This window comes from Sinocyclocheilus grahami, unplaced genomic scaffold, assembly GCF_001515645.1.
Source record: "Sinocyclocheilus grahami isolate Dianchi unplaced genomic scaffold, SAMN03320097.WGS_v1.1 scaffold884.1, whole genome shotgun sequence".
Taxonomy (NCBI): domain Eukaryota; kingdom Metazoa; phylum Chordata; class Actinopteri; order Cypriniformes; family Cyprinidae; genus Sinocyclocheilus; species Sinocyclocheilus grahami.
Genome location: NW_015506063.1, coordinates 356,504 through 380,404, shown reverse-complemented (window position 1 = coordinate 380,404; position 23,901 = coordinate 356,504). Strand labels below are relative to the sequence as shown.

At 41.4% G+C, this 23,901-nt stretch overlaps 1 protein-coding gene across 1 annotated transcript in view; it reads right to left on the bottom strand.

The window, feature by feature from the left end:
- LOC107563643 (histone-lysine N-methyltransferase 2D-like) overlaps window positions 1–23,901 on the bottom strand; it is a 32,093-nt gene that overhangs the window by 3,921 nt on the left and 4,271 nt on the right. The window contains exons 4-40 of the mRNA XM_016248563.1: window positions 23,632–23,834; window positions 19,923–19,996; window positions 18,262–18,375; window positions 18,054–18,158; window positions 17,785–17,966; window positions 17,535–17,699; window positions 16,989–17,098; window positions 16,819–16,860; window positions 16,557–16,727; window positions 16,174–16,362; window positions 15,962–16,078; window positions 15,222–15,485; window positions 15,058–15,141; window positions 14,885–14,971; window positions 14,637–14,798; window positions 14,448–14,532; window positions 14,115–14,353; window positions 13,923–13,996; window positions 13,781–13,831; window positions 12,111–13,691; window positions 11,833–12,000; window positions 11,082–11,209; window positions 9,174–10,972; window positions 8,956–9,079; window positions 8,583–8,670; window positions 8,444–8,504; window positions 7,854–8,086; window positions 4,801–7,758; window positions 4,574–4,717; window positions 4,292–4,456; window positions 3,239–3,374; window positions 3,065–3,146; window positions 2,794–2,969; window positions 2,579–2,703; window positions 2,350–2,485; window positions 1,466–1,581; window positions 48–1,368 (exon numbers count right to left, since the gene is read on the bottom strand). Coding sequence (XP_016104049.1) covers window positions 48–1,368; window positions 1,466–1,581; window positions 2,350–2,485; window positions 2,579–2,703; window positions 2,794–2,969; window positions 3,065–3,146; window positions 3,239–3,374; window positions 4,292–4,456; window positions 4,574–4,717; window positions 4,801–7,758; window positions 7,854–8,086; window positions 8,444–8,504; window positions 8,583–8,670; window positions 8,956–9,079; window positions 9,174–10,972; window positions 11,082–11,209; window positions 11,833–12,000; window positions 12,111–13,691; window positions 13,781–13,831; window positions 13,923–13,996; window positions 14,115–14,353; window positions 14,448–14,532; window positions 14,637–14,798; window positions 14,885–14,971; window positions 15,058–15,141; window positions 15,222–15,485; window positions 15,962–16,078; window positions 16,174–16,362; window positions 16,557–16,727; window positions 16,819–16,860; window positions 16,989–17,098; window positions 17,535–17,699; window positions 17,785–17,966; window positions 18,054–18,158; window positions 18,262–18,375; window positions 19,923–19,996; window positions 23,632–23,834 — 12,059 coding nt within the window. The remainder of the gene's footprint in view (window positions 1–47; window positions 1,369–1,465; window positions 1,582–2,349; window positions 2,486–2,578; window positions 2,704–2,793; window positions 2,970–3,064; window positions 3,147–3,238; window positions 3,375–4,291; window positions 4,457–4,573; window positions 4,718–4,800; window positions 7,759–7,853; window positions 8,087–8,443; window positions 8,505–8,582; window positions 8,671–8,955; window positions 9,080–9,173; window positions 10,973–11,081; window positions 11,210–11,832; window positions 12,001–12,110; window positions 13,692–13,780; window positions 13,832–13,922; window positions 13,997–14,114; window positions 14,354–14,447; window positions 14,533–14,636; window positions 14,799–14,884; window positions 14,972–15,057; window positions 15,142–15,221; window positions 15,486–15,961; window positions 16,079–16,173; window positions 16,363–16,556; window positions 16,728–16,818; window positions 16,861–16,988; window positions 17,099–17,534; window positions 17,700–17,784; window positions 17,967–18,053; window positions 18,159–18,261; window positions 18,376–19,922; window positions 19,997–23,631; window positions 23,835–23,901) is intronic.

Here is a 23,901-nt window from a genome sequence, read left to right as displayed (position 1 = left end):
GATTACATTTACAGTCCTTTCGGAAAATAAACTTAAGATTTACATACCATCTGGAGTGGTGTCTCGGAAGTGCAGGTCTTCATACCCGTGCTCCAGCACACGCACTTCAAACAGGGGCCTGCCGTCCTGCTCACTGATACGACATCGGTAGCGACATCTGCGGTTTGGCACCCGAGTGCTCCAGTAAATGCGTGTGGCCTCGTAGCCCACTGGAAAGATAGCAGTTGGTGAGTGAAACACAACCATCTGACAGGGCAAGAGCTGGCCCACGGCATGGAAGATGAGCCCGCCAACACGGAACATGTGAATACGGTCACCACGTTGTAGGATGCTTGCAATCTGCTTCACCTCATCTCGTTCGATGTAGACGCGTCGAAAAACAGCAAAACTGCTAAGCTCCTCTTCACTGGGGCATTTAAGCTTGTGCTGGGTGCACAGCATAGTTTTATCTTTGAAAAACATGCAGCGTGCCCGTATGGCACAGGCAAAATGATAAACATTCGGGCAGCGCAAACGATTGCAGCTGTTAGTAGCACCCGTCTTCTGACAGTAGGCACAGCGGGTGCGTAGTCCACGCCGAAGGGCAACCTCCACGTTAATAAGTGCACCGCCCTGGGTCTCGTACACCTCAGTGGACCATAGAGCACAGTTAAGATGCACCCACAGATCAACATCGATGTTAAGCAAGCGTGCTGGACCATCTGTGGCACCATCTCCCTCTTCATGGCAGAAGCAGCACTTGCGCTTGTCTCGGGGTAGCTTGTCTGGTTTCAGCGTAATGCGGAGGCGCTCCATGAGCTCGGAAACTTCACGGCTGTTCTCTTTCTTAGACCCTCCCTTGCGAATAGTGATAACTATCTGGAGACGCTTCCAGCGAAGACCCTTCCATTTTTTAACCTTGGGTCGTTCTTCTTCTTCATCAGAAAGAGGCCTGCTACGGTGCTTGATGGGCTTGAGGGATATCTCCATTGTGGGGGAGTCTAGAAGAGGAGAACTGGCTGGAGCAGGAGGCTGTTGTTCTTCTGATGGAGCAGCTTGGGGAAGGACCACAGGCTCCTGAGATTCAGACTCCACTGTAACTGGGGAGCTGTGAGACTCCAGTTTAACAATAGATTCAGTTTTGGCAGGAGCACTTGGGCTTGCGGAAGGGGATGATGTAGTCTGAACTGGTGCATCTGGTTCAGGTTTGGGCTCAGGTTGAGTGATATTTTCTGGCTCAGCTACAGCAGATGATGGGGGTGGAGGTGGTGATGGTGATGGAGGAGGAGAAACCTCGACAGGAATGACAGGCAGGTGGCGCACATCCAGATCTGAAACGTTCGTCATGTAACAGTGCTGAGCAGGTCTATCTTCTTGCTCTTGGCATTCCTGCAAATATGTGAAAATGTCAGAAGAAATGTAATGTACTTCTCAAAAGCAAGAAGACCTTTACGAAAAACATAAATGAATTTATCAGGAAACTCACCTGCTTGATGAGAGCGAGAATATCAACTTGTTTCCTCAGGGTACACCCTGGGAGGGAAACATCAAATTGCTTAAGCCATTCTGCATCATGGCTTGCAGAAGTGTCTGCCTTCATACCTGATAAAAAAAATTATAATAAAAAAAAAACACACAAACAGAGCATAAGAAAAAACAAAGCAGCAGCTAAACATTTAGCCAACACTTTGAGAATATTGAATGACAGCTTGAGTGCATTACCTGGGTTGGAAGTGTCAGGTACTTTCCCAGGTCCAACACCTGCTCTACCAGGACTCTGGGGAAAAGCTGCCTCGTAGGAACTTGGCATACGTATGTGCAGCAGTTGGGCAACAGTCAACATCACTGTGTTGATATTCTGTTGAGGAGAAATAAAAAAAATACTTAAATCTTGTCATACAAAATTAACTAGGGCTTTTGTAGTGGTAGATATTTAGAGATTTAAATACCTTTGCCGCAGCTGAAGAAAGCATGAACGTTACAGACACTTCATTGCTTTTGGTTTTGTCCCACTGGCTGGATGAGGCCACAACTTTCCCATCCACTGACTCAAATGGTTTTGTCTCGGGGAAACCTGCACATGGGTAGGATCAGCAAGTCAGTCAGTCAGTCATTAAAGATTAAAGCAAACAAAATAAAATTGTTTCCAAATGGTACCACATTGTTTCCTCAGGGTACACCCTGGGAGGGAAACATCAAATTGCTTAAGCCATTCTGCATCATGGCTTGCAGAAGTGTCTGCCTTCATACCTGATAAAAAAAATTATAATAAAAAAAAAACACACAAACAGAGCATAAGAAAAAACAAAGCAGCAGCTAAACATTTAGCCAACACTTTGAGAATATTGAATGACAGCTTGAGTGCATTACCTGGGTTGGAAGTGTCAGGTACTTTCCCAGGTCCAACACCTGCTCTACCAGGACTCTGGGGAAAAGCTGCCTCGTAGGAACTTGGCATACGTATGTGCAGCAGTTGGGCAACAGTCAACATCACTGTGTTGATATTCTGTTGAGGAGAAATAAAAAAAAAATACTTAAATCTTGTCATACAAAATTAACTAGGGCTTTTGTAGTGGTAGATATTTAGAGATTTAAATACCTTTGCCGCAGCTGAAGAAAGCATGAAAGTTACAGACACTTCATTGCTTTTGGTTTTGTCCCACTGGCTGGATGAGGCCACAACTTTCCCATCCACTGACTCAAATGGTTTTGTCTCGGGGAAACCTGCACATGGGTAGGATCAGCAAGTCAGTCAGTCAGTCATTAAAGATTAAAGCAAACAAAATAAAATTGTTCCCAAATGGTACCACATACTTGGAATGGCAGAACGAGGAATAATGGGGATAACAGGAGAGATGGCCCTCTCATCTTCCTCCTCTTTGGGATCCAACAGATGGGGAAAGCGTGTCGTCTCATCACCTAGTTGGCTTTCAGGTGAGGATGCGGGCACAACGCTGTCTGGAGCATCACTGTCATCATCGCTCTCCATCCTGAGTTGAGAGAATCGATTAGTGCGCTGACATACACAAAAGGTTAAGATTAGTTGTTTTGTGGAACATACTGTATTTTAGAGCTGGTAATTTACCGTATATCTTCATTTTGGTTGTGAGGTGGAGTAGGGAGAGCTGCTAGTATGTCTACACTCTTTACTTCCTCTGGAACAGAACCTTCAAGTACAAGGGGGAAAAAATTTCTGTGCAAAAATTGTCTCACAATCAAACTGGCTCACTAATGAATCAGAATCAATACTATGTCTTACCCATGGTATCCTCTGATGCCTCTGTCTCTTTCTGACCTTCTGCTAGTGTCACTCCATTTAGAAGCTTATGCTGCACAGAAGGTGGTGGAGTTGGAGGAAGTGATGATGGTGGTGTTGGAGGATTGCTGAGGTTGTTCTAAAACAAAAAACACCAAAGAACATTTCAAAATATGGGCATTTTACATGTTGGAAAAAGAATTTAAAAAAGTGTTGCAGTCTTTACAATTTGGTTGCATCTTAAGAATGTGTTTACAAGAGTATCAAATCTCTATGCACACCTTAGAAATAAATCGCCATTGGCTAGTACATTTTTTAGTATACTCGCAAGAGTAATATATATATATATATATATATATATATACATACATACACACACACACACACACACACACGTGTTCTCTTGACCTGATTTGCTGAAATGAAAACAGTGACGGTAATAGGTGAGCGCCAGCCAATGAGACTGCCATTTGCACATTACTTCCACCCACTAACCGAAGAAACCAGAAGTGGGCTGAATAATTCCAAATGAACTCCACTATTTTGACAGGAAAATACAACAAAGAATATAATTTACATGTAACGCATCAATTCTACATAAGTAAGACTTGCTCTGCCTCTCTTTGCATGTGTGAGAGAAACACTGAGCGCTGACAGCTAAGAGACAGCAAGTCGGCACCTTCACAATAGGGTTTACGGTGTGGCAAATATGCTGCGCATCCATTGAAATGAATTGGAATAATGCGCTTTAAATACAGAGTGAAACTCAGTATTCAAAATGAGTGAAGGCGAGTGAAATATGTTAAACTTAGCCTACAACTCAAACACTGGTGTGAGAAATCTAACAATTTATTGGCCAATGGCTAACGACAGACATTATCTGGTCGCCTAGAATGGAAATTTAGTTGCATATGCGAGTGATTTACTCGCATTGTAGAGGGTTGAGTACTCTGAAAGTCTTTGGAATTCCCAGATTGAGGATCACATACACAGCCCAGTGTAGACAGTCTTTTGTTGCGTACTAAAAGGTATACAAAATGCCAAACTATAATGTACCTTTGTAAGAAGTTGGGAATAGTAGTCTGGAATATTGTCCAGCATAGCATTTCCAAATGAGCCTTTTAACTGGGCCTTGGCATTGGCTGGGCTGCTTCCAAAAGGAGCAAACAAATCCAGACTAGCTGTAATGGAAGGCTCCATCAAAGGAAGAAGTGAAAGTCCCTGTGGGTTAACCATAAGAGAGCAATGGTTTAACATAAAAGTAATCCAAATTTATCATAGCTATGCATCATTCTTAAAACAGAAATCAAATATATTTAATAAGCCAATGCCACATACTTGTTTCAGCTGCTTCATTATTGCCTCAGTTTTTCCAACCTCTTCTTTCTTGGTTTTCTTTCTAGAGTTTGGCCCACGCTCTCCAGCTTTTGTGGTACGTTTGGCCTTGACTATCGGAGTTCTCTTTGTGAGGGATTGCAGATCCTAAAAACAGTAGCAGATAAAAATTAGAAGCTCAAAAAATGTATAATACATACACACAAATCAAGTGATTTTCTTGGTCGTACCTCCATGTTTCGTGGCGTTCCTTGAAGCTTCTGCTCCAGCATTGCCAGTTTGCTATTGATGTGCCCATTTATCTCATTATGAATGCCATCTGATGGCCTCTGAGAAGCCATTTGTAAGTTTTTGGTTCGAAGGAGTTTCTGCAGAAGCTGTTGGCCAGTCTCTGTCCTTTGAATTTGGGATCCGAGAACTCCTGCTTGATTTCTAGAGCCCAGAATAGCACAGTTCGCAAAAGCAGTGGCACTGACTGTCTCTCCAGAAATTTCTCTCTTTATGCCATCAGAATGGGCCTCTACACTACCTCCTGTGTCACACTGGACTTCACGTGGTTCCTGTTTGATGTTTTGCAGTGTCATTTCACTGAGCAGTTGAGTTGGTTGAGACATATGACTGTCAGATACTTGGGCAGCAGTTGTTGCTTGGTGTGGGTTCTGTGCCAACTGAGGAGACGGACCATTGAGTGGAAAAGGAGCTGAAAGAGTTTCAGTGTTGGGGCTCTGAGTCTTGGCAGCTGGAGATCTCATAGGTGAAGCAATTGATCCCCCTGTCTGGCTAAAGGGGCTACTCTTTCCTACAACACTATCTGGCCTAGAAGGTGATGACAAGTGACTGGAGAAAGACAGGGTGCCTGGCTCAGGTTTATGTGCAGATGCTGGGCTTGAACCAGGTTCTGGAACAGAATACCCTGCAGGAGAACCCACATGAGAGGGAGAGGCTTGAAAGGGGCTCAGTGCCGTTGCCACATGGGATTGTTGTTGCTGAAGGTGCTGGGGGCCTGGTGGAGTCTGAGACATTCTCATGAGCCTTTGCTGATTAGGAAGCGGGCTTCCAGGAGAACCCTGACCCACTAACTGACGAGGAGACATTGGTCTAGCCATATGTCCAGGTGCCGTTGCACGAACTTGACCCATTACTGGCCTGGGTACTTGACCCCTCATCATCTGATGCTGATGTACTTGTTGCTGTTGTAGCATCTGCTGCTGCTGGGCACTATTGATGTACTGAGGCAAAGGTCCTTGAGAAGGCTGTTGCATAGCCCCTGAAACACCTTGATGAAACTGTGGAGCCATACCAGGTAATTGTCCCATTGCTCCTGATTGCTGTTGAGTGCCAGCTGGACCGTGTTTGCCTGTTAAGGCAAAGCGGTGCTGCTGTTGTTGGATTTCAAGACCTGGCATCCGTGTACCAACTGGAGGCCCCTGTGGGACCTGGGGACGCATTTGTCCCTGAGCCAGACCTTGCATTCTTAGCATCTGGCCTTGTTGTAGCTGTCGCTGAGCAATTATTGCCTGAATTTGCTGCAACTGTTGGCTAGGAGTCAGGTGACGCAGTTGGGGGTTCTGAGCAATGAAGGCCTGAATGTTAATAGGGGCACGTATTTGCCCAGCCGGAGCACCAGGCCTTGGAGTCATCATCATCTGCTGGCCTCTAGGAATGCCCATCTGTTGAGTCAAGAGAGCTTGCTGATGTTGATTTGAAATGCCGGCCATTGTACTTTGAGTCTGACCACTATTTTGGCCAAGCATATCCTGTGGTTGTTGTGCAGCAATCTGACCAGCTTGCTGTTGTGCCATAAAGCACATTTGCTGATCTTCCTGTTTTATTTGTATGGTGTTCTGGGTCTGAAGACCAAGTTGAATCTGTTGTTGCTGTGGTTGTACTTTAAGATGAGATCCAGCCTGTTGGTTGCCCACAAAACCATGTTGTTCTGCTACTCCGATATTTTGGTTTGATTGAGGCTGTGCTGTCTGTTGTTGACCCAGAAAAGCATGTGGTTGCTGTGGCTGTCCAACACCACATTTCTGCTCTCCACTAGATCCATGTTGTTGCATCTGAAGTGGTGTAGGAGGTCCACCCTGCTGGGAGGGTGTTTTTGGATTAAGTAGTCCTCCATCTTTACGGTCAGGATTTTGAAGATCTTGGACACCTTGCTGTAAATTCTCAGCAACCCCTTGGGTACTCCCTGATGGTGGAGTTTCTAAAGCTCTTTGTGGCTCAGAGGGCCCAACCTGCGTTGGTTGTTTCAGTTGTGAAATTTGTTGCTGCTGAAGTTGAGCAAGGTTTTTTGCAGCATTCTGTTGCTGTTGTGACATGAGTATGCGCTGAGCCATTACACTCTGCTGTTGAGACGGGAGTTGGGTTGGTGGCCCCCTAACAACATGCTGTCCACCCGGCCCATGTTGATCCATCAAACCCTGAGGTCTCTGAAGCTGCTGAACAATTTGTTGATTACCAACCATACCCTGTGGATGTCCTACCATCATATTTACAGTTTGAGTCATTGGCTGGCCCAAGACATTATGTTGCGTCTGCCCAATAGTCTGGTTTCCCATCATACCTGGAGTCGTTTGCATTAACCCCTGCTGATTTTGCTGGTTATTCATTAATCCTTGTTGTAAGTTTGTTTGCTGCTGGCCCATATTGCCGACCAAAACTTGGGTTGGCTGGTTGCCCATGGCTCCAGGCTGTTGATTAACTATGCCAGGCTGCTGAGGTTGATGCGACATAGGCTGCTGCCCCATCATCAACTGTTGTTGTTGCTGCTGCTGCATTTTTTGGACCATCTGCATTCTTTGCTGTAACTGTCGCTCCTGTATGACTCTTGGATCTGGTCCTTGTGCTCCAGGGGCTTGTTGGAAAAAACCAGGAGGTGGGACTGGTTGCACAGTGCCAACTCCGAGTGGAAGAGAAGGCTGGGCTCCACCAAAAGTTTGCATTTGTGGCATTCTAACTGGCATCCCTCCCTGAGGCACCCCTACTTGAGGCATTCCTCCAGGTGGTTGACCAATAATTGGACCTCCTTGTTGGCCCATAATCATTTGTCCAGGCATTTTGGAAAGCATGTGGGGGGCCTGTGTAGAGGGCCCAGGAGCTAGTATGGAAGACCCTTGCTGATGCTGCTGTTGCTTGCTTCGGTACTCTGCAATAAGATTGGTGTGCTCCTTTTGCTGTTTACGCACCTGGAAAAGCAAATTTCCTTGTTATTAGCTGAATGATTTTAAAGACCACAACAACAAATCTCTCTCATTTGTTAGTAAAAAGATATTTTGCATACCTGGTCCAACTGTTTCTGGATCTTACTTTGTTCCTCAGTGACGAGTTTGAGCTTTTCAGCATCTGTTTCTGCAAATTCACGTCCAGCTTTCTTTGCAGTACGCTGCTTGGCACACAGAGCTTTACGGGATTTACGATGTGCTCCAATTTGCTCTTCTAAGAACTTCAACTGCATTTGCAGCAACTGCTGGGTGTGCACAAGCCATTCTTCATATTGGTGCTGCTCGGCATCATCTGTTATAAGTGTGATGGCCCAAGAACATTAACAGCATGAAATAAACTGAACTGTCTATAACCTAAATGCAGAATGTGTGCCTATATACTTTGCACAATTTTGAGCAGCCAATGTTTTCTACCATGCAACACATAGTCAGACTTCCATGTTATAATCTGGACTCTGAAATTGTGTCCAATTTTTGTAACCAGAAATTAGAACTCCATTTTATTGTCTGGATAGTTTTCAGCTCTGCTAAAATCATAGGACTCTAAATGTGTGTTTACACAGGGAACATAATATAATAAATAAGGGAAAGGGTAATAATAGCATTGAAGGGGTGGTATGCTAAAAAAAAATTGAAATGCAAAACATACTGATGATGCCAAATTGCGGAGGATTTGGTCTTGTTTGAACCTGGTTGCTGCCTTCTCCTTCCTGAAATAGTAGGATTAAGGTTAAGATACTATATTAAATTCAAATGAAATGTGAACTACAGAAGAATACTAAACCTACCTTGGAAGACCCAGGTGCAAGCTGAGCCTGGGAATCCTCATTTCCAGGGGCTGAGGTTAGCCTCTGAGCCAAAAGAGATACTTGTTGCCTAAAGTTAAATAAAACCTAAATTAAATCTGAAACAGAACTGAAGTGAGCAATTCCGTTGAAATATCAACCAGCAAATTATTTAACAAAGGAACAAAACTAAATCTAAATCATACATTTACATCTAAATTACTGTATTAAAGAGCTATAATAGATGTGAGGTAAATGCATAATGCATCTACCACATATGAGGTGTGCACCAAATTATTCAAATTATAAAAGAAAAAAAACTGCATATTTCATAAAGTATAATGCATCTCTCAAAAGGTCATGTCCATTTCTGTACCTATTCATTCCTGGTGGTACACCCATAGGATCTTGAGCCAACACTCTTTTAATTCCTTTCAGCGCAACCATTTTAGCCTTTGCAATAGGATCCATTATGTCATCTGTCCCGAATTTTTCCAGATCTGAGAAAAAGATGATATTTATATTTACAAGAACAAGTTCATTATTGGGATAACCAAAATAAGAATAACGACAAGTTGATGGAACTCAGCATACCTTTATCTGGTAAAAAGTTGCTGGCCAAGTTCTGCTGTTTGACAATATGTGTAGGTGTTGCTGTCTGCTGCTGTGGAGTAAGACCAGGATGAATTCTACCAGGCTGCACACCCCGTAAAACGCCTTGCGGTTGTCCCATTGCTGCATGGGGAGGTGAAGGCACTGCAGCACCAATTAACCTCTGCTGCTGTTGTGGTGACATGTGAGGTGGCCTGGGCACCATACCTGCTTGAGGCACTATGCCTTGGGATGGATGGTGGTGCTGTGGCATCATAATTTGATTTGGCCCTTGAGGAGGCTGTTGCTGATTCTGAATGCTGTGAAGTTGACTAGCAATCCCTCCTTGTAGAGCACCTAACTGCTGCTGCTGTTGTTGTTGTTTCTGTAGCTCCTTCTTTTCATGCTCCAAAAGGTCTTGTATTAACAAAGGTAGTTCACTCGCTTCCAGTGAGCTTTCAACTTTGTCAAGATCATCTGCTGTAGAGTGGTGGCCAGCATCTGGCAATCCAAGTGGATCATCACCCAGGTCCGGATGTGGTGCAGTTGGTGGAAAAGACTGGCTGGGAAGAGGATAAGGTATACCACCTAAACGGACGGTGTTCAATGAAGCAGTTGCAGACTCTGGTTGATTAGAGGCTTTTGTTCCACTGAGCAAAACAGACACAGTTGCACTTATGTCATCTTTAACTGGAGCTTGTCCTGACTGTGGTTGTTCAATCAATCCCTTGTCTTCAAGTTTTACAGAGGATAGCCTAATGGCATCAGAAGACTCTACCTTTGGAGTACTGGTAGATGAACTCTCAGTCTTTAAAGGTGGTTGAGTGGCAGTTGTGTGCGTATCCTTGGCAGCTATATCCACTTTTGGTTTCTCTTCCACCTTGATTTCTACATTAGCAGAAGACCCTGGTCCTTCTCCCTCTGCTTCTACAAGTCGCAACTGGTCAGAGAAAACATCTTTGGGATCACCCTGATCAAGCTCAGGGTCAGTGTAAGCCAGCAAATCAAATTCATCACTGTTGAGCAGATCATCCAAATGAGGATCATTGGTCTCAAGATTGTCAAGGTTTCCCAAATCATCATCACCTTTATCTGGATCCAGGTCAAGAGTAGCAAGATCATCATCCTCCACTCCGGTTTCTGCCACTGTATCACCTAGCCCTAGGTCAGACTCAGGTAGGTCAACTGGATTCACAACAGTCTGCTGACCTCTTATTGTACTTGTTTGAGGAAGCTGTTGAGTAGTAGTGTGAGAAATGGGAGTTTTGGGTGTAGTAGTTGGCACCTGCTGGGGCTGTAGTTGAGACTGAGAAGGGGGTACATTGCTTTGTTGTTGCATCAGTTGGTTCATGCCACCCGGCTGTAACCCAATTCTGGGATCACGCATTCCCTCCACTGAAGCATCCAGAGATGGGGGTAAATTCTGCTGAACAAAAGCAGCATTCATTTCCTGCTGTGGAAGAAACATGCGAGGTCTAGGTATAGGCACCCTTTGCATAAACTGAGAGCTCAGCGGCATCCTCTGTGAATTATGCCTCAGCTCTATAAACTGAGGTGGAGCTCCCGACACATGGCTTTGTACAGCCTCTGTGCCAGTGCCTGGAACCCCTGTCAAAGGATTGGGCATATTCGGCATGGACTGAATGTTGAGAGGATTGTTGATAGGAGTATTAAGGTGCTGCCTGGGAACAGCTTCCATCATAGATGGTTGTGGGAACCTCCGCGGAGAACCTTGGTTTTGCCACTGTGCAGGATATGGTGGACGAGAATACATCCCCTGAGAAATATTGGGCCCAGCTTGCCTACAAGAACAGTGTTGATTATGAAATGATCAGTTGTGGAAGTAACATGTACAAGCACTGTGTAACATACAGTAATCAAAATCGGTAGCATTTATTTAGTTCAGTCTACCTTAATGCACTGGGGTCCATAGTTGCTGGTGTCCCAGAAGGAGGTGGGCGGCAAAGCTTTTCATCCATTGCTCCCACTGGCGGAGGCATCCTGGTGGCAAGGGCTGCCTGAGCAACCACAGCTCTGTCCTGATGGACAAAAGATGATGTTATGCCAACTAACAAAACACTTTTGGCTGTTTACTGTAGGGTTGCACGATCAATAGAAACGAAACAAAAAATGAAAATCATGATATGGCTTAGTGTGATTATCAAATCACAAGGACCGCGAATTAGTTAAATAAATGTTGCTCCACATGAACTCATCTTTGTATGTGCTCCGAGTTTGGGTTGTTTACAGCGTGCATTTGAGAATACAATATGTACCAACCATTTTCCCAAACTTGTAATGAGAAGCACTAATAAACTGTCTGCTGTCAACAAAAAGAAGCTTTAAAGCCTTGTGATTTTCCACGAAAATAAAAGATTGATGAATTAACATTTGAAAATAAATAAAGACCGCTATAAATATCAGTGTTGTGTTGGAATAAGTTGACAGTTGAATTGTAAAATAAAATTATATAATTTTGTATATATATTTCATATTTTATTTGGTAATAATATTATTTAACTAATGGCGATATATCACAAAAATTTGGACCGAATTGTGCAGCCCTTTAAAAGCACAGCAACCAATCTTTTTTTCAAATCAAATCGTGCAGCCCAGATTCAGATTCAGTACATCACATTCAATATTAATTCATCATCAATACCTGAGGGTAAGGAGGTGGTGCTCGCTGGCTTTTGTTTTGCTGAAAGGCCGGCATTTCCCCGCCTGGCCAACTCGGAGCAGGATTACCCACCAAGGGTGCATCCTTCTCTTGGCGAAGTGAGTTTCTCTGCATTTTTTGCCTTATCAAAAACTCTCTCAATCGTTGCCTCTGTGGTCCATAAAACAAAAGTAACAAAACATTAACAAAAGTAAAATTAAAACCTACCTCAATCTACCCTAAACTTTTGAAAATGTACACATCTACAGTGTTTACTTTACCTGTCTGTGCTTTTCTAACTCTGATGGACTAAGGTTCATGAGAGCTGGATCCTGTCCAGCCGACAGGTCTGACATATCCTGCACCCCTGGCAAGTTGGGTAAATGTGGAGCATCTGTTGCCCTCACAGCTGTATCTTGGTTTCCAGGTGGAAGTGCTATTCTCAAGTTAAATTCAGCACCCACTGCTTGTGTCTGGGACTGTGGGAGGTGGACCTGAGCTTGCTGAGGAGTCATCATCTGCTGCTGGCCAACTACTTGTTGCTGGCCCATTTGAAGCCCTACACTAGGACTGCAGCTGAATGGGGGTTTGCCAGAGAGCGGATCGGCTACTGAAGGTGAGCAGGGGGGTTGCTGGCTAGAATGAGGTGAACCTCTAAAGGGGGAGTTACCTTCTGGTGCTACAGAAGATGGGCGGGGGGGTTTATGCAATGAAGCGAAGGAATCTCTGGACTGAGGTCGTGAAGGTGGACGAGAGTAAGGGTCAGGTGACTGGAAGCGTGGAGTGGCTGGTGACTGCACAGAAAGCACATCATTGGAAATGGTTCCTTGTGTGAGAGGCGATTGAGGGCTGGAAGGTAATCTTGAATATGTTTCTTGCTGAGGCACAGGAAGTCTCTGGGGTAGAGGAGAGGATCCGTCACCTGATTGAGGTCGCGGTGTGAGAGGAGGCTGGGAGTAAGGGTCAGAGAACGTAGAGGGAGATTGACGGTAGCTCTCAGGAGGATGATTAGGAGAGGCACCTGAAGGGTGTGAAACAGACAATCCACCTGCATCCCCCTGATGCATACGAGGGGTCATGGGGGCTTTGAATAACCCATCTCCAGAGTCCAAACTAGCAGGAGAACCAGAGCTTAGGTCTTGCCGGCCAAAAGAAGAGCGTGGAGATGGGGCATTAATTTCTACCCTATTTGGGCCCACCCCAGCAGGTGAAGAAGCTATTGCAGATGGTGATGGAGACGAAACATGATCTTGTCGGCTAGCTCCATGCTGGCCACGGTAAGGGTCACCACAATGGGTTGTATGAGGCGGTGAGAACATCTGCGAGTCTCCAGGCCCACCAGTCCTAGGTCGAGGACTCTCAGGTGGACCTAAGGCCTCCTGAGAGGGCTGCTGAGGTTTGGGGATCTGCTGTTGTGGTTTAAAAAATGGGTCAACCTGCTGGGCCCTGCGAGGATTCCCTGGTTGCATGTCAAGGGAGCCAAAGCTGGCTGGCCGTCCCTGAGTAGCACCCTGTGAGCCAGGTATAGGATATCCTGAGGAAGAGGCCGACAAGGGGCTGGAAGAAGGCTGTGAGTATGGGGTGGATGGCTGAGACTGAAGGTGTGGAGACTGAGAGGCAAGTTTAGAAAATGGGTCTGTCTGCGCATCAGCTGAGCAAGGAGTCTTGAGGGGTCCATCAGAAAAAAAGGCTGAAGATGCAGAGTCAGGAGCAAGAGGGTAAGGACTCTCAGCAGAGCTTGGCTGGGAAGGAGTGGATACGGAGCCTGATGGTGGGGGAATTTGGAGGTGCAGATTAGGGCGCTCGCCTTTAATACGGCCAGGCTCAGTTTTGATAGGGCGACATACTTGACTTTCAGCCTGCTGTTGATTAGAATAAAGACAAATGTTTACAATTACATTGCAAACACATCAAATGATTATACAGTGCATTTGAAGAGAAGGCCACTTACCTTCTGTGCCTTGTTTATTCTCTGAGCAGCCCTATTATCTTTGGCCTTTTGCTGAATGAATAATGGAAGAATAGTAAACTGTTAGAGAACAGAGACAGTATTATAAAATGAAGTTACACTATAGGTTCAACCTTGCACCTACCAGATAAGGAACCTTGTCTGCAGCTGATACCTTCCTCCAAATCTTCATTATTTGTTTACAGCGACTGGGCCAGTCTATGGATAGAAAATAAATAATGAAGCGGACATTCTGAGCAGCAAAGTGATTACCAAGTTAAGGCGAATTAACAGATGTGCCTTCTACCACACTTTTAAAAGTCAGTTTAATACGAACCAGGGTAGTCCTGTTTGAGACTTGGGAAGTTCATGTTAGCATATAGTACAGGAGAGATGGTAGATAGATTTCCCAATTCCTCATCCTTCTCCCAACGCTGCAGACTGCGCTGATTGTAGGAGAGGCCATCACCTTCCTGTTCAGTAGGAGTTGGAGGAGTGGAAGGGGTGGCTGGAGTGGATGGTGTTGCCCATGGGCTTTCCTCATCCTGGTCTGGACTGAAAAGACCACCTCGATCACTGAAGAGTAGACAAATAAAAAAAAAATACATATAAAGGAGGTGAAATTCATTAGGGGACAAAAGGGAGAAGATTGAGCAAATCTACGGCTTACCGTATGTCAAAAAAGGGAGACTGGGAGAGACCAGAAAAAGAGTCCATCATACCAGTTGAGGGGAGTGCGCCAGATAAGGAAGCACCTGTAGTAAAATTATGGTGATTTTTTTTTTTAAGTGTATACATGTATAAAAAAAATCTGAGTTTTATAACAAATCTGAGTAATAATATGAAATTCTGCCCATACCAAGAAGGTTTCTTTGAAGGCAACTACTTTGATTTGAATCACCCTCTTGAACAGTCTTAATGCTAGGCTGCAGAGGCCCACTTGCGGCGCTTCCCTCAGTGGGTCCAAGTACTTTCTGGAAAAACTGCTGAGAGTCTTGACCTTCTAGTCCCTGAGGGAGATCTGGTGGGTGAAAAGGAGGTCTTTTGAGTAACACTACTGTTCATGACACCAGGTACCTGACTTGTTTTATTAACAAAATAAATTACCTTCATTCTTCTGTATATCAGACCCATGTGTATCTCCTGAGCTCTGATCTTTGTTGGAAAGTTGCCCACTTGCTCCTTGCCCTTCTGCTACAATATGTTATGCAAGTTAAATATCATGTTCTGATCAAATTCATTGCCAAAATATTGAAGTACCTAGGTCTTAAAAATCCCACCTGCTCGATCTCCTGGAGGCTTGGATCCCTCACCCTCTTGCTTTAGTTCCACAGGAAGACCAGTCAGCCTGGCTGTGGCCTCAACTGTAAGAACAAAATGAAACAAATGTTTACCTGGTCAAACTTTATTATTCTCAAACACAAACGTTGATGTAGTGTCTTACCTGGTTCAGAAGCTGTATTTCTGGCACCATGCCCAGTGAGTGGAGGTTTTAGAATGCCCTGCGTATGTCTTTGGGTTGGAGGAGCAAGAAAAGCTCTCTTACTTTGATCGAGTAATGTCTTGCCAAAGAAAGCCTCCTGTAGGTATGCAGGAAACATGTCCTCCAACTTGCTTTTCTTTCTGCCCCTGCGCTTCTTGGCTTGCTCACCCTCTCCCTCTGCTGTTTTTGCCTCTGGGACATCGAGAGGTATGTCAGGATGAGGTCCTAAATTTAAAAAACTGACTATTGACAGGAGTTTTACAAAGGTTTGGTGATCTCTTTGGATCTCTAGAGGATGCTGTTGGGAAAAAAGCTAAATGTATACTATACAAAAACAATATTTGCAGATGCAGTTCATATTTTCTGAGTGTTTTGATGTAATACATACAGAAATTATTTCATAAAGAAACTGAAAAAAAAAATTCCAGTCAATCAAGGCTGACAGCCCCCAGGCAGTTGCACCCACAAACATTTATTTTAATGCAGTTGGCAAGGACATTAGGGGTTTGTGTTCACATCAGATTACATCATAGTTTGTTAGAAAACTACACCAAACTCAAAACATTTCAAGACTCAACAAAATAATATTCAGTTTGTGGTAACAAGGTTAACACACTGATCCAATAACATATTAAAATTTAACCAACACTGGTTGCTGGAATTTGCTGGGACATTGTGAATTCTCATTTGGCCACACTTGCCTTCCTCAAGTTTCATTTCAGCTGCTTGACCTTCAGGAACACCATCACCAGAGGCAGACAGACTCCTCCTCATTCGTGTGTGACACTTTCTTTGCCGGACCATGAACCCTCCAATCCCTACAAGTGAGAAAAAAAAAAGTCACATTATTAACCATTTCTTTCAAAGCATGAAACAGTGATAGAGCCATTAGGAAATGAAGCAGCTCAGTGACCTGGTCTGTATGGTTTACGCTTTCTCTTCTTCCCGTCTTCAGTCTCCTCTACTCCTCCTTTGAGAGTTTCACAGTCAGCCATGCCCTCTACACCTCCATTTGCCCCAGTTTCTCTGTCCACTCCTCCTTCCCTATCTGGGCTCCCAGGGGCTTCTAGCTTGGGCTCACATTCCATCGCTTCTGCACCTCCTATTACAATTTCAGTGTCTTATTATTTGCATTCTCAATTAATCAATGGCAGTGAGTCACCATACTGATTTAACACAAAATTCCAGTAAGGTCTTTAGACATTTATAAACATTGCACCACACTTCACTTGCAACAAAGATATAAATAATTGGTCATACAGTACACAAAATAATTAAACTTGATAATAAACTGACCTTTCCCCTCATCACCATCTGCATCGCCTTCTTTCAACTCATCAATACACATGGTGCCCAGTCGGGACCGGCGCTGTCTGCGCTTGTGCAGGGGTGACATGGACATGCTTCGCAATAAAGACATGCCAGTCTCTGTTAGCCAGACTCCCTCCAGACGATAAAATTGTGGCTCTGAGCGAGTGGATGGAGAAACAGAGATTAAGTCATATAAAAATAGCTAATAGATGAAAGCCTGACAACTAATTATCAAACATACACATACCCGGTTCTTTCATTTTGAAGGCTGACATCATAGGAGACTCCACTAAGAGATAGATAAAGGGTATTATTATGGGAAACTTAACACTTTAAATTTGATTTATTTTTATAAAATTTCGATTAAAAATGAACACTCTTGAATGTACTTGCAATCAAAAGCATAATGAAACTCACCAACCGGCCTGGGGACATATGGAGTGCAGGCTGTACAGGCAAAGCCCTCATCAGATGCTTGTTCAACCTCATCCTCAGTGTAAAGACTCTCACATACAGCATGAACCCATCTATAAAGCAAAGAAACATAAATGTAATAAGTCTCTTACGCTCACCAAGGCTGCATTTTATTCAAAAATAACAAAAGCAATAATATTGTGATGTATTATTACAATTTAAAACAACTGTTTTCTGTTTTAATATTTTAAAATATAATTTATTCATGTGATGATATGATCCTTCAGAATCAGAAATCATTCTAATATGCTGATTTGGTGCTTGTGAAACATTACTTATCATCAATGTTAAAAATAGTTGTGCTGCCTTTATATATTTTTTTGGAAACCATGACAAAATGACGATTTACTGTATTTACTCACATTTACTTTTCTGATCAATTTAATGCATCCTTGCTGAATAAAAAAAAATCTTACTGAGCCCAAACTTTTTAACAGGAATGTACATATATTTTCCATTGTCCTGTTATTAATATAATGCATTCCTGACCTGTCACAGTGCTGGCACTGCAGAAGCAGCTCCTCTTCCATGAAGTTCTCACGACACACAGGACAGGTTACCAGGCTGGCACAAGGGCCGCAGTGATTGTAGTTATTTTGCCACTCACATTGGAACCCAGGGGAGCTAGCACCACACTGCATACAGCACACACACCTGAAGGGGATAAAACAATGCTTTGGTTACCACACACTCTCTTTGGGCTCATGACACATATAAATGTACGCAGGCAATGACACACCATTTGCACTTCCAGCCTCCCTTGGGCACAGTCAGTAAGGGTGGGTCCAAGCAATAAGTGTGATAGCTGACATCACAGTCGTCACAAAGCAGCAAACGGGCAGGGTCTGAAGCCTTCCCACACACCTCGCACACGATGCACTCAAGACAACGCCAGCCTTTTCTCAACATCATCTTGGTGATCTAGAGAGGAGACATCCAAATGAAGAAATAATGAGTGTCTGTGTATAATGCCGGCAATCATACAGAGTAGATCATTTAAAAGCTTACCTTGCTGTTCACACAGTATGGATGATAACATTGTGCACACTGAGCACAGGCTAGAAGCTGGCCCTCCACACCCTGTCCAAAACTACCACACACTACACACATGTCCTGTTATATAGACATAAAAAAAAGAGAGGAATCAAGTAACTGTCACTCATGATGCTGAATTTTATAGGACGTCAGAGTGGAATAATGAAAGTTAAATTCGTACCTGCTGCAGGACAAACTTATCAGTGTTGGAGAAAAGTACCACAGTATTTTGCATGGTGTCATCTTCCTCCTCATCATCTTCTTTGCTAAGTCCAGTGTCCGCAGTCATGGTTTGCTGTAAATATAATATATGCATTTCATTTAAACTTGTAAAAACTTGGGTTTATTTCATTGATGAGCACAGGAGGTAGTGGCTGTTTCCAGGATTTATGGTGCACCATGTTGGGATTACCACGATTACAAGATGTCGTGGTCAGAGCTTGTATTTTCTACAAGGATGTGAAGACTTCTTAAAACTCAGCATTTTGTAATTACAGGAATTACATTTATGTCTCATTACAAATAATAAGTATTATTTATATAATGTTATAAAGTTAATTTAATTAGCTGTTATTTATTTTGTTCATTATATAAATTTTAGTATTATTTTTAGATTTTAATACTTGTGTTTTTGTCTTTTTAATTCGTTTTTTTTTATTGTCCAAAACACGTACATGGTTTATGAGATACATACTGTGTATTATTTATATAATGTTATAAAGTTAATTTAATTAGCTGTTATTTATTTTGTTCATTATATAAATTTTAGTATTATTTTTAGATTTTAATACTTGTGTGTTTTTGTCTTTTTAATTCGTTTTTTTTTATTGTCCAAAACACGTACATGGTTTATGAGATACATACTGTTCTGTTTTGTACAGAAAGACATTTCACTACACAAAAAAAGACAATAATAAAAAAAAAGACAAATAAGATAGATAAATACAATTTTTAAAAACAATACAATGAGAATATCAAAAACAATGTATAAAAAGAACAGTATTGGATGGGATAAACAAAGACAAATGATCAACCATCCAGCCTACTAGAAAACATATGCACAAAAAACATTACCCCCACATCTCACCCAATACCTTCATTAAAGGTTCCCATATCACCGTAAACTGACTCATTCAGAGTCTTAAAAGGTTAGTTCACCCAAAAATGAAAATTAGGCTGCGTTTTACTCACCCCCGAGGCATCCTAGGTGTATATGACTTACTTCTTTCAGATGAATCCAGTCGGAGTTATATTAAATCTTTAGATCTTAGATTTTTAGATCTTTCAAGCTCTATCATTGCAGTCAGCGGGTGTTGCATTGCTTCAGACCAAAAGTTAAATAAAAAGCACCCATCCATAAAAAAAAAGTGTCTAAAAAGTGGTTTTCACGAGACTCACTGGCGCATACGCAAAGCTGACCTCATACGTCATTCCCCCGGAATTGCTTCCAGTGTACAACAGTGAGCGCAAGCTAGATTCAACTTTCATTCAAGTGATTATTACGTTTTGAATATGGATATTTTTCTTACAAAAATGCATCGATTCGCTACAGGAGGCCTTTGTTCACCCCCCGGAGCTGTGTGAGACACTTTTTTTTATGGATGGGTGCTTTTTATTTAACTTTTGGTCTGAAGCAATGCAACACCCGCTGACTGCAATGATAAAGTTTGAAAGATCAAAGACAATTTTTAATATAACTCCGACTGGATTCATCTGAAAGAAGAAAGTCATATACACCTAGGATGCCTCGGGGGTGAGTAAAACGCAGTCTAATTCTCATTTTTGGGTGAACTAACCCTTTACATTGCGTGTTATCGTTTCCATCACGTTAATCTCCCTCACTGTCCGTAACCATTCTTCAAGTGTCTGTGGCAATTTCTGAAGCCATTTAATTGTGATGTTCTTCTTTGCAGCAACTAGGAGTAAAAGATACATTTTCTTCTCACTCTTTATTTAAAATCTGCTTAACTCCCAAAATTGCAATTAAAGGGTCTCTGGGCAGACTAACTTGAAACTTTTTAATAATGAGACCAAATACAGATGTCCAATAAGCATCTACAATGGGGCAATCCCAAAAGACATGAGTATGTGTTGCTATTTGTTCTCCACACTCTCTCCAACAGGCACTAGTTTGATTGGAGTTAAACTTAGCAACAATTTGTGGTACTCCGAAAAAACGATTAGTCACTTTCCAATGATATTCTCTCCAGTTATTATTTGAGGTTGTTTTATGGGTTTCTGCATGCATTTCAGTCCAGCTCTCATCTGAAATCAATAACTTGAGCTCCTTCTGCCATTTTAATCTGATATGATGTGTGTTGCCCTTCTTCATAGCCTATAAGGCTCTCTAAATATGCAGCTGACTGGTCTAAGGATCTTATTACCAGTCTGTACATTAATCAAAATGAGCTTGATTGATGAGGGGGAGGTTTTTATTTTTTTCCAATTCAGATTTTTAAAGAGGAAGCTACAGACCTGTAGATACCTATAAAAGTCAGTCTTAAGGAGTGAAAATTCAGTTACAAGTTGTAAAATGTTTGGAGTGTTTCTCCTTCTAACAGTTGGTGGATATGTAGTAAGTATTTCAGGGCCTGTTTCTAAAGCTTGAGTCTATCGTCAAGGTAGGGCTGGACGATATGGCCAAAATTTATATCACGATATATTTTTTAATTTCGGTCGATGCGATATAATTCCGATATCGATATGAACATTATTTTAAAAAAAGCATCATAAAAACTGCCAAGAACACCCACAACAGATGTCTGTACTTACAAACTTCTGAAAAATGAATTTTCCAAGTCTATGAAACCTCCTATAAAACTATATAATATTTAAGAAAACAAAACAGCACAAATAAATTAATGTTTACCTTATATCAAACTGTAGGCTGACATACACTACCAGTGAAAAGTTTTTGAACAGTAAGATTTTTAATGTTTTTTAAAGAAGTCTCTTTTGCTCACCAAGCCTGCATTTATTTGATCCAAAATACAGCAAAAACATTAACATTTTGAAATATTTTTACTATTTAAAATAACAGTTTTTTTATTTGAAAATATTTAAGAATGTGATTTATTCCTGTGATTTCAAAGCTGAATTTTTAGCATCATTACTCCAGTCACATGATCCTTCGGAAATCATTCTAATATGCTGATTTGCTGCTCAAAAACATTTATTATTATGTTGAAAACAAAGGAGTAGAATTTTTTCAGGTTTCTTTGATGAATAGACAGTTCAGAAGAACAGCATTTATCTGAAATAGAAATCTTTTGTAACATTATGAACTTTTTGATCAATTTAAAGCATCCTTGCTAAATAAAAGTAATATAAATAAAATTTCCATAATTTCAAATAGAAAGAAGTTATTTTAAATAGTAAAAATAATTCAAAATGTTACTGTTTTTGCTGTAGCCTACTTTGGATCAAATAAATGCAGGCTTGGTGAGCAGAAGATAATTATTTTTTTTTACTACAAATCTTACTGTTAAAAAACCTTTGACTGGTAGTGTAGGCTGATTATTCTTATAGATTGAGACAAATGTGCTTCAGACAGGATAAAGAATAAGAAAAGTGCTCCGAGTTGCTGTAGAAAACAAATAAATTGAGCAACAACAAAAACATGTTGCTGGAGACGGGCTTTTAGAGTGATAAAACTAGTGGTTTCCCCAGTAATGGCTGTAATCAAAGCAGCTCCGCTCACGAAAGCTGCTTTATCGTATAAAAATTAAAACGTCATTGAAACTTTTCAGAAGACAGTCAGTTCCTTTCAGAAAACTTGGGCTGTGTATCACCAACTAGCCCACTATACCACACACTACAATACAGTGCTCAGAAATGAATTATTTGAATTCCTGAACTTAAATCAAGACAGCAAACAGGATGCAGAATTGTAATTCAAATTTGAATTCACTATTCACTGAACACACTAGTTTGACACAGGTATAAGATTTTTCTTTTAAGAAATTAACTTTTAATCAGCAAGGATGCACTAAAATCATACAAATGCATTTATAATGTTACAGAATATTTCTATTTAAAATCAATTCTGTTCTTTAGAACTGCTAATCAAGCTCTTACTAGGCATAGAAACTTCCAGTCAGGTGTGTTGAGGCAAGTTGGAGCTAAACTCTGCAGGACACCAGCCCTCCAGGACCGAGTTTGGACAGCCCTGGTTTATGAGGTCTTGTTTTCTTAAAATCCCAATTTTGATCTATGAAACATACAGACAGTTATCACAGCAAGTCAAAAACTGGCAGCTAAACCTATCCAGTAAAACATACACTCACAAACCACATTTTAACCTATTGCAGGGCTCAGCATTAAGCTCTGGGGGCCAGTGAGAGAATTTAGAAGCAGTTGATGGAACGGTCACTTTCTCCATCAGACTACGTCTTACATTTGATCACACATGTATTTTTATAGCATGCAAACCATTAAAATTTGGTTTCTTATTATGTACTGATTGATATTATCTTTTTTGTTGATTTAATATGCTGCAAAGCTAACGTTGGGTAATACAGATGAGATGTTTTAGACTAGAATAGGTTGAAGACTATAAATAAATCACTGTATGACAGTCAAAATATTTTTTATAAATGTTACAATTTATAAAATAATAATAATAATAATATTAATAATAATAATATTACAAAATTTATTGTAACTGTTTTATAAATAAAAAATATTTAAATGAAAAATATGTCAATAATAAATAATAATTTATTCATATATAATAATAAATGCATGTTAAACACAAAAAACAACACTAAGTCTAGAGTCAGTATTTTTTTCAAGAAATTAGCACATTTACATATCAAGGATGCATTAAATTTGTAAAATGTGACAGTAAAGACATTTATAATGTTACAAAAGATTTCCATTTAAAATAAAGGCTGTTTTTTTTTTTTTACTTTCTACTCAAAGAATCCAGTAACAATGATCATATAGTTTCCACAAATATAAACAGCAAAACTGCTTTCACCATTGAGAATAATAAGAAATGCTTCTTGAGCATCAAATCAGCATATTAGTATGATTTCTGAAAGATCACATGACAGTAAAGACTGGAGTAATGGCTGCTGAAAATTTACAGGAATAAATTACATTAATTTAAAAATGAAATAAATATTTAAGAAAGCAGTTATTTTAAATTGTAATACTATTTCACAATTGTACCATTTTTGTTGTATTTTTGATCAATCAGCCTTGGTGAACATCAGAAACTTTCAAAAACATTTAAAAAATTGTACAACGGTAGTATACATGCCACTGCTAAAAATAACATTTATTAATAATATCTGTGTGGTTGGGCAAGCGAAAAAAATCAGTAAGGCAGGCATATATCTAACAACAACCTGGTTGAACTCTGGATTGTTCCAAAAAAGTTACAAATAGAAATGCTTAATGTAAACAGAAACCATGTTATTCCACTCATTCATGGAGAAATGTGACAAATTGGGAAGAAACTACTGTGTCTTAATGTGTCTCACTCAACACCCAAATATGACAGTGACATCACTATGATTCACACCGTTTGATTTCATAATCATACCCGTGTCATCAAAGAGAGATGCCAGACAGGTGGATTCAGAGAATCCAATGGAAGACAGGTCATCATTTCCAGCTGCTGGCAAAGAGGACACAGAGGGCTCCAATCTGGGCCGATCGGAAGAGGGTGCAAAACACCGGAGCTCCCGCTGTCCATGCAGACTACGCTCCACACAGTTACACAGAGCACAAGCCCCGACAGTCTCTCTGAAAAACACCAAACAGGGAAGAGGATCAGCAACTCTGTACACATTACTTCAACAAAACAGCTCGG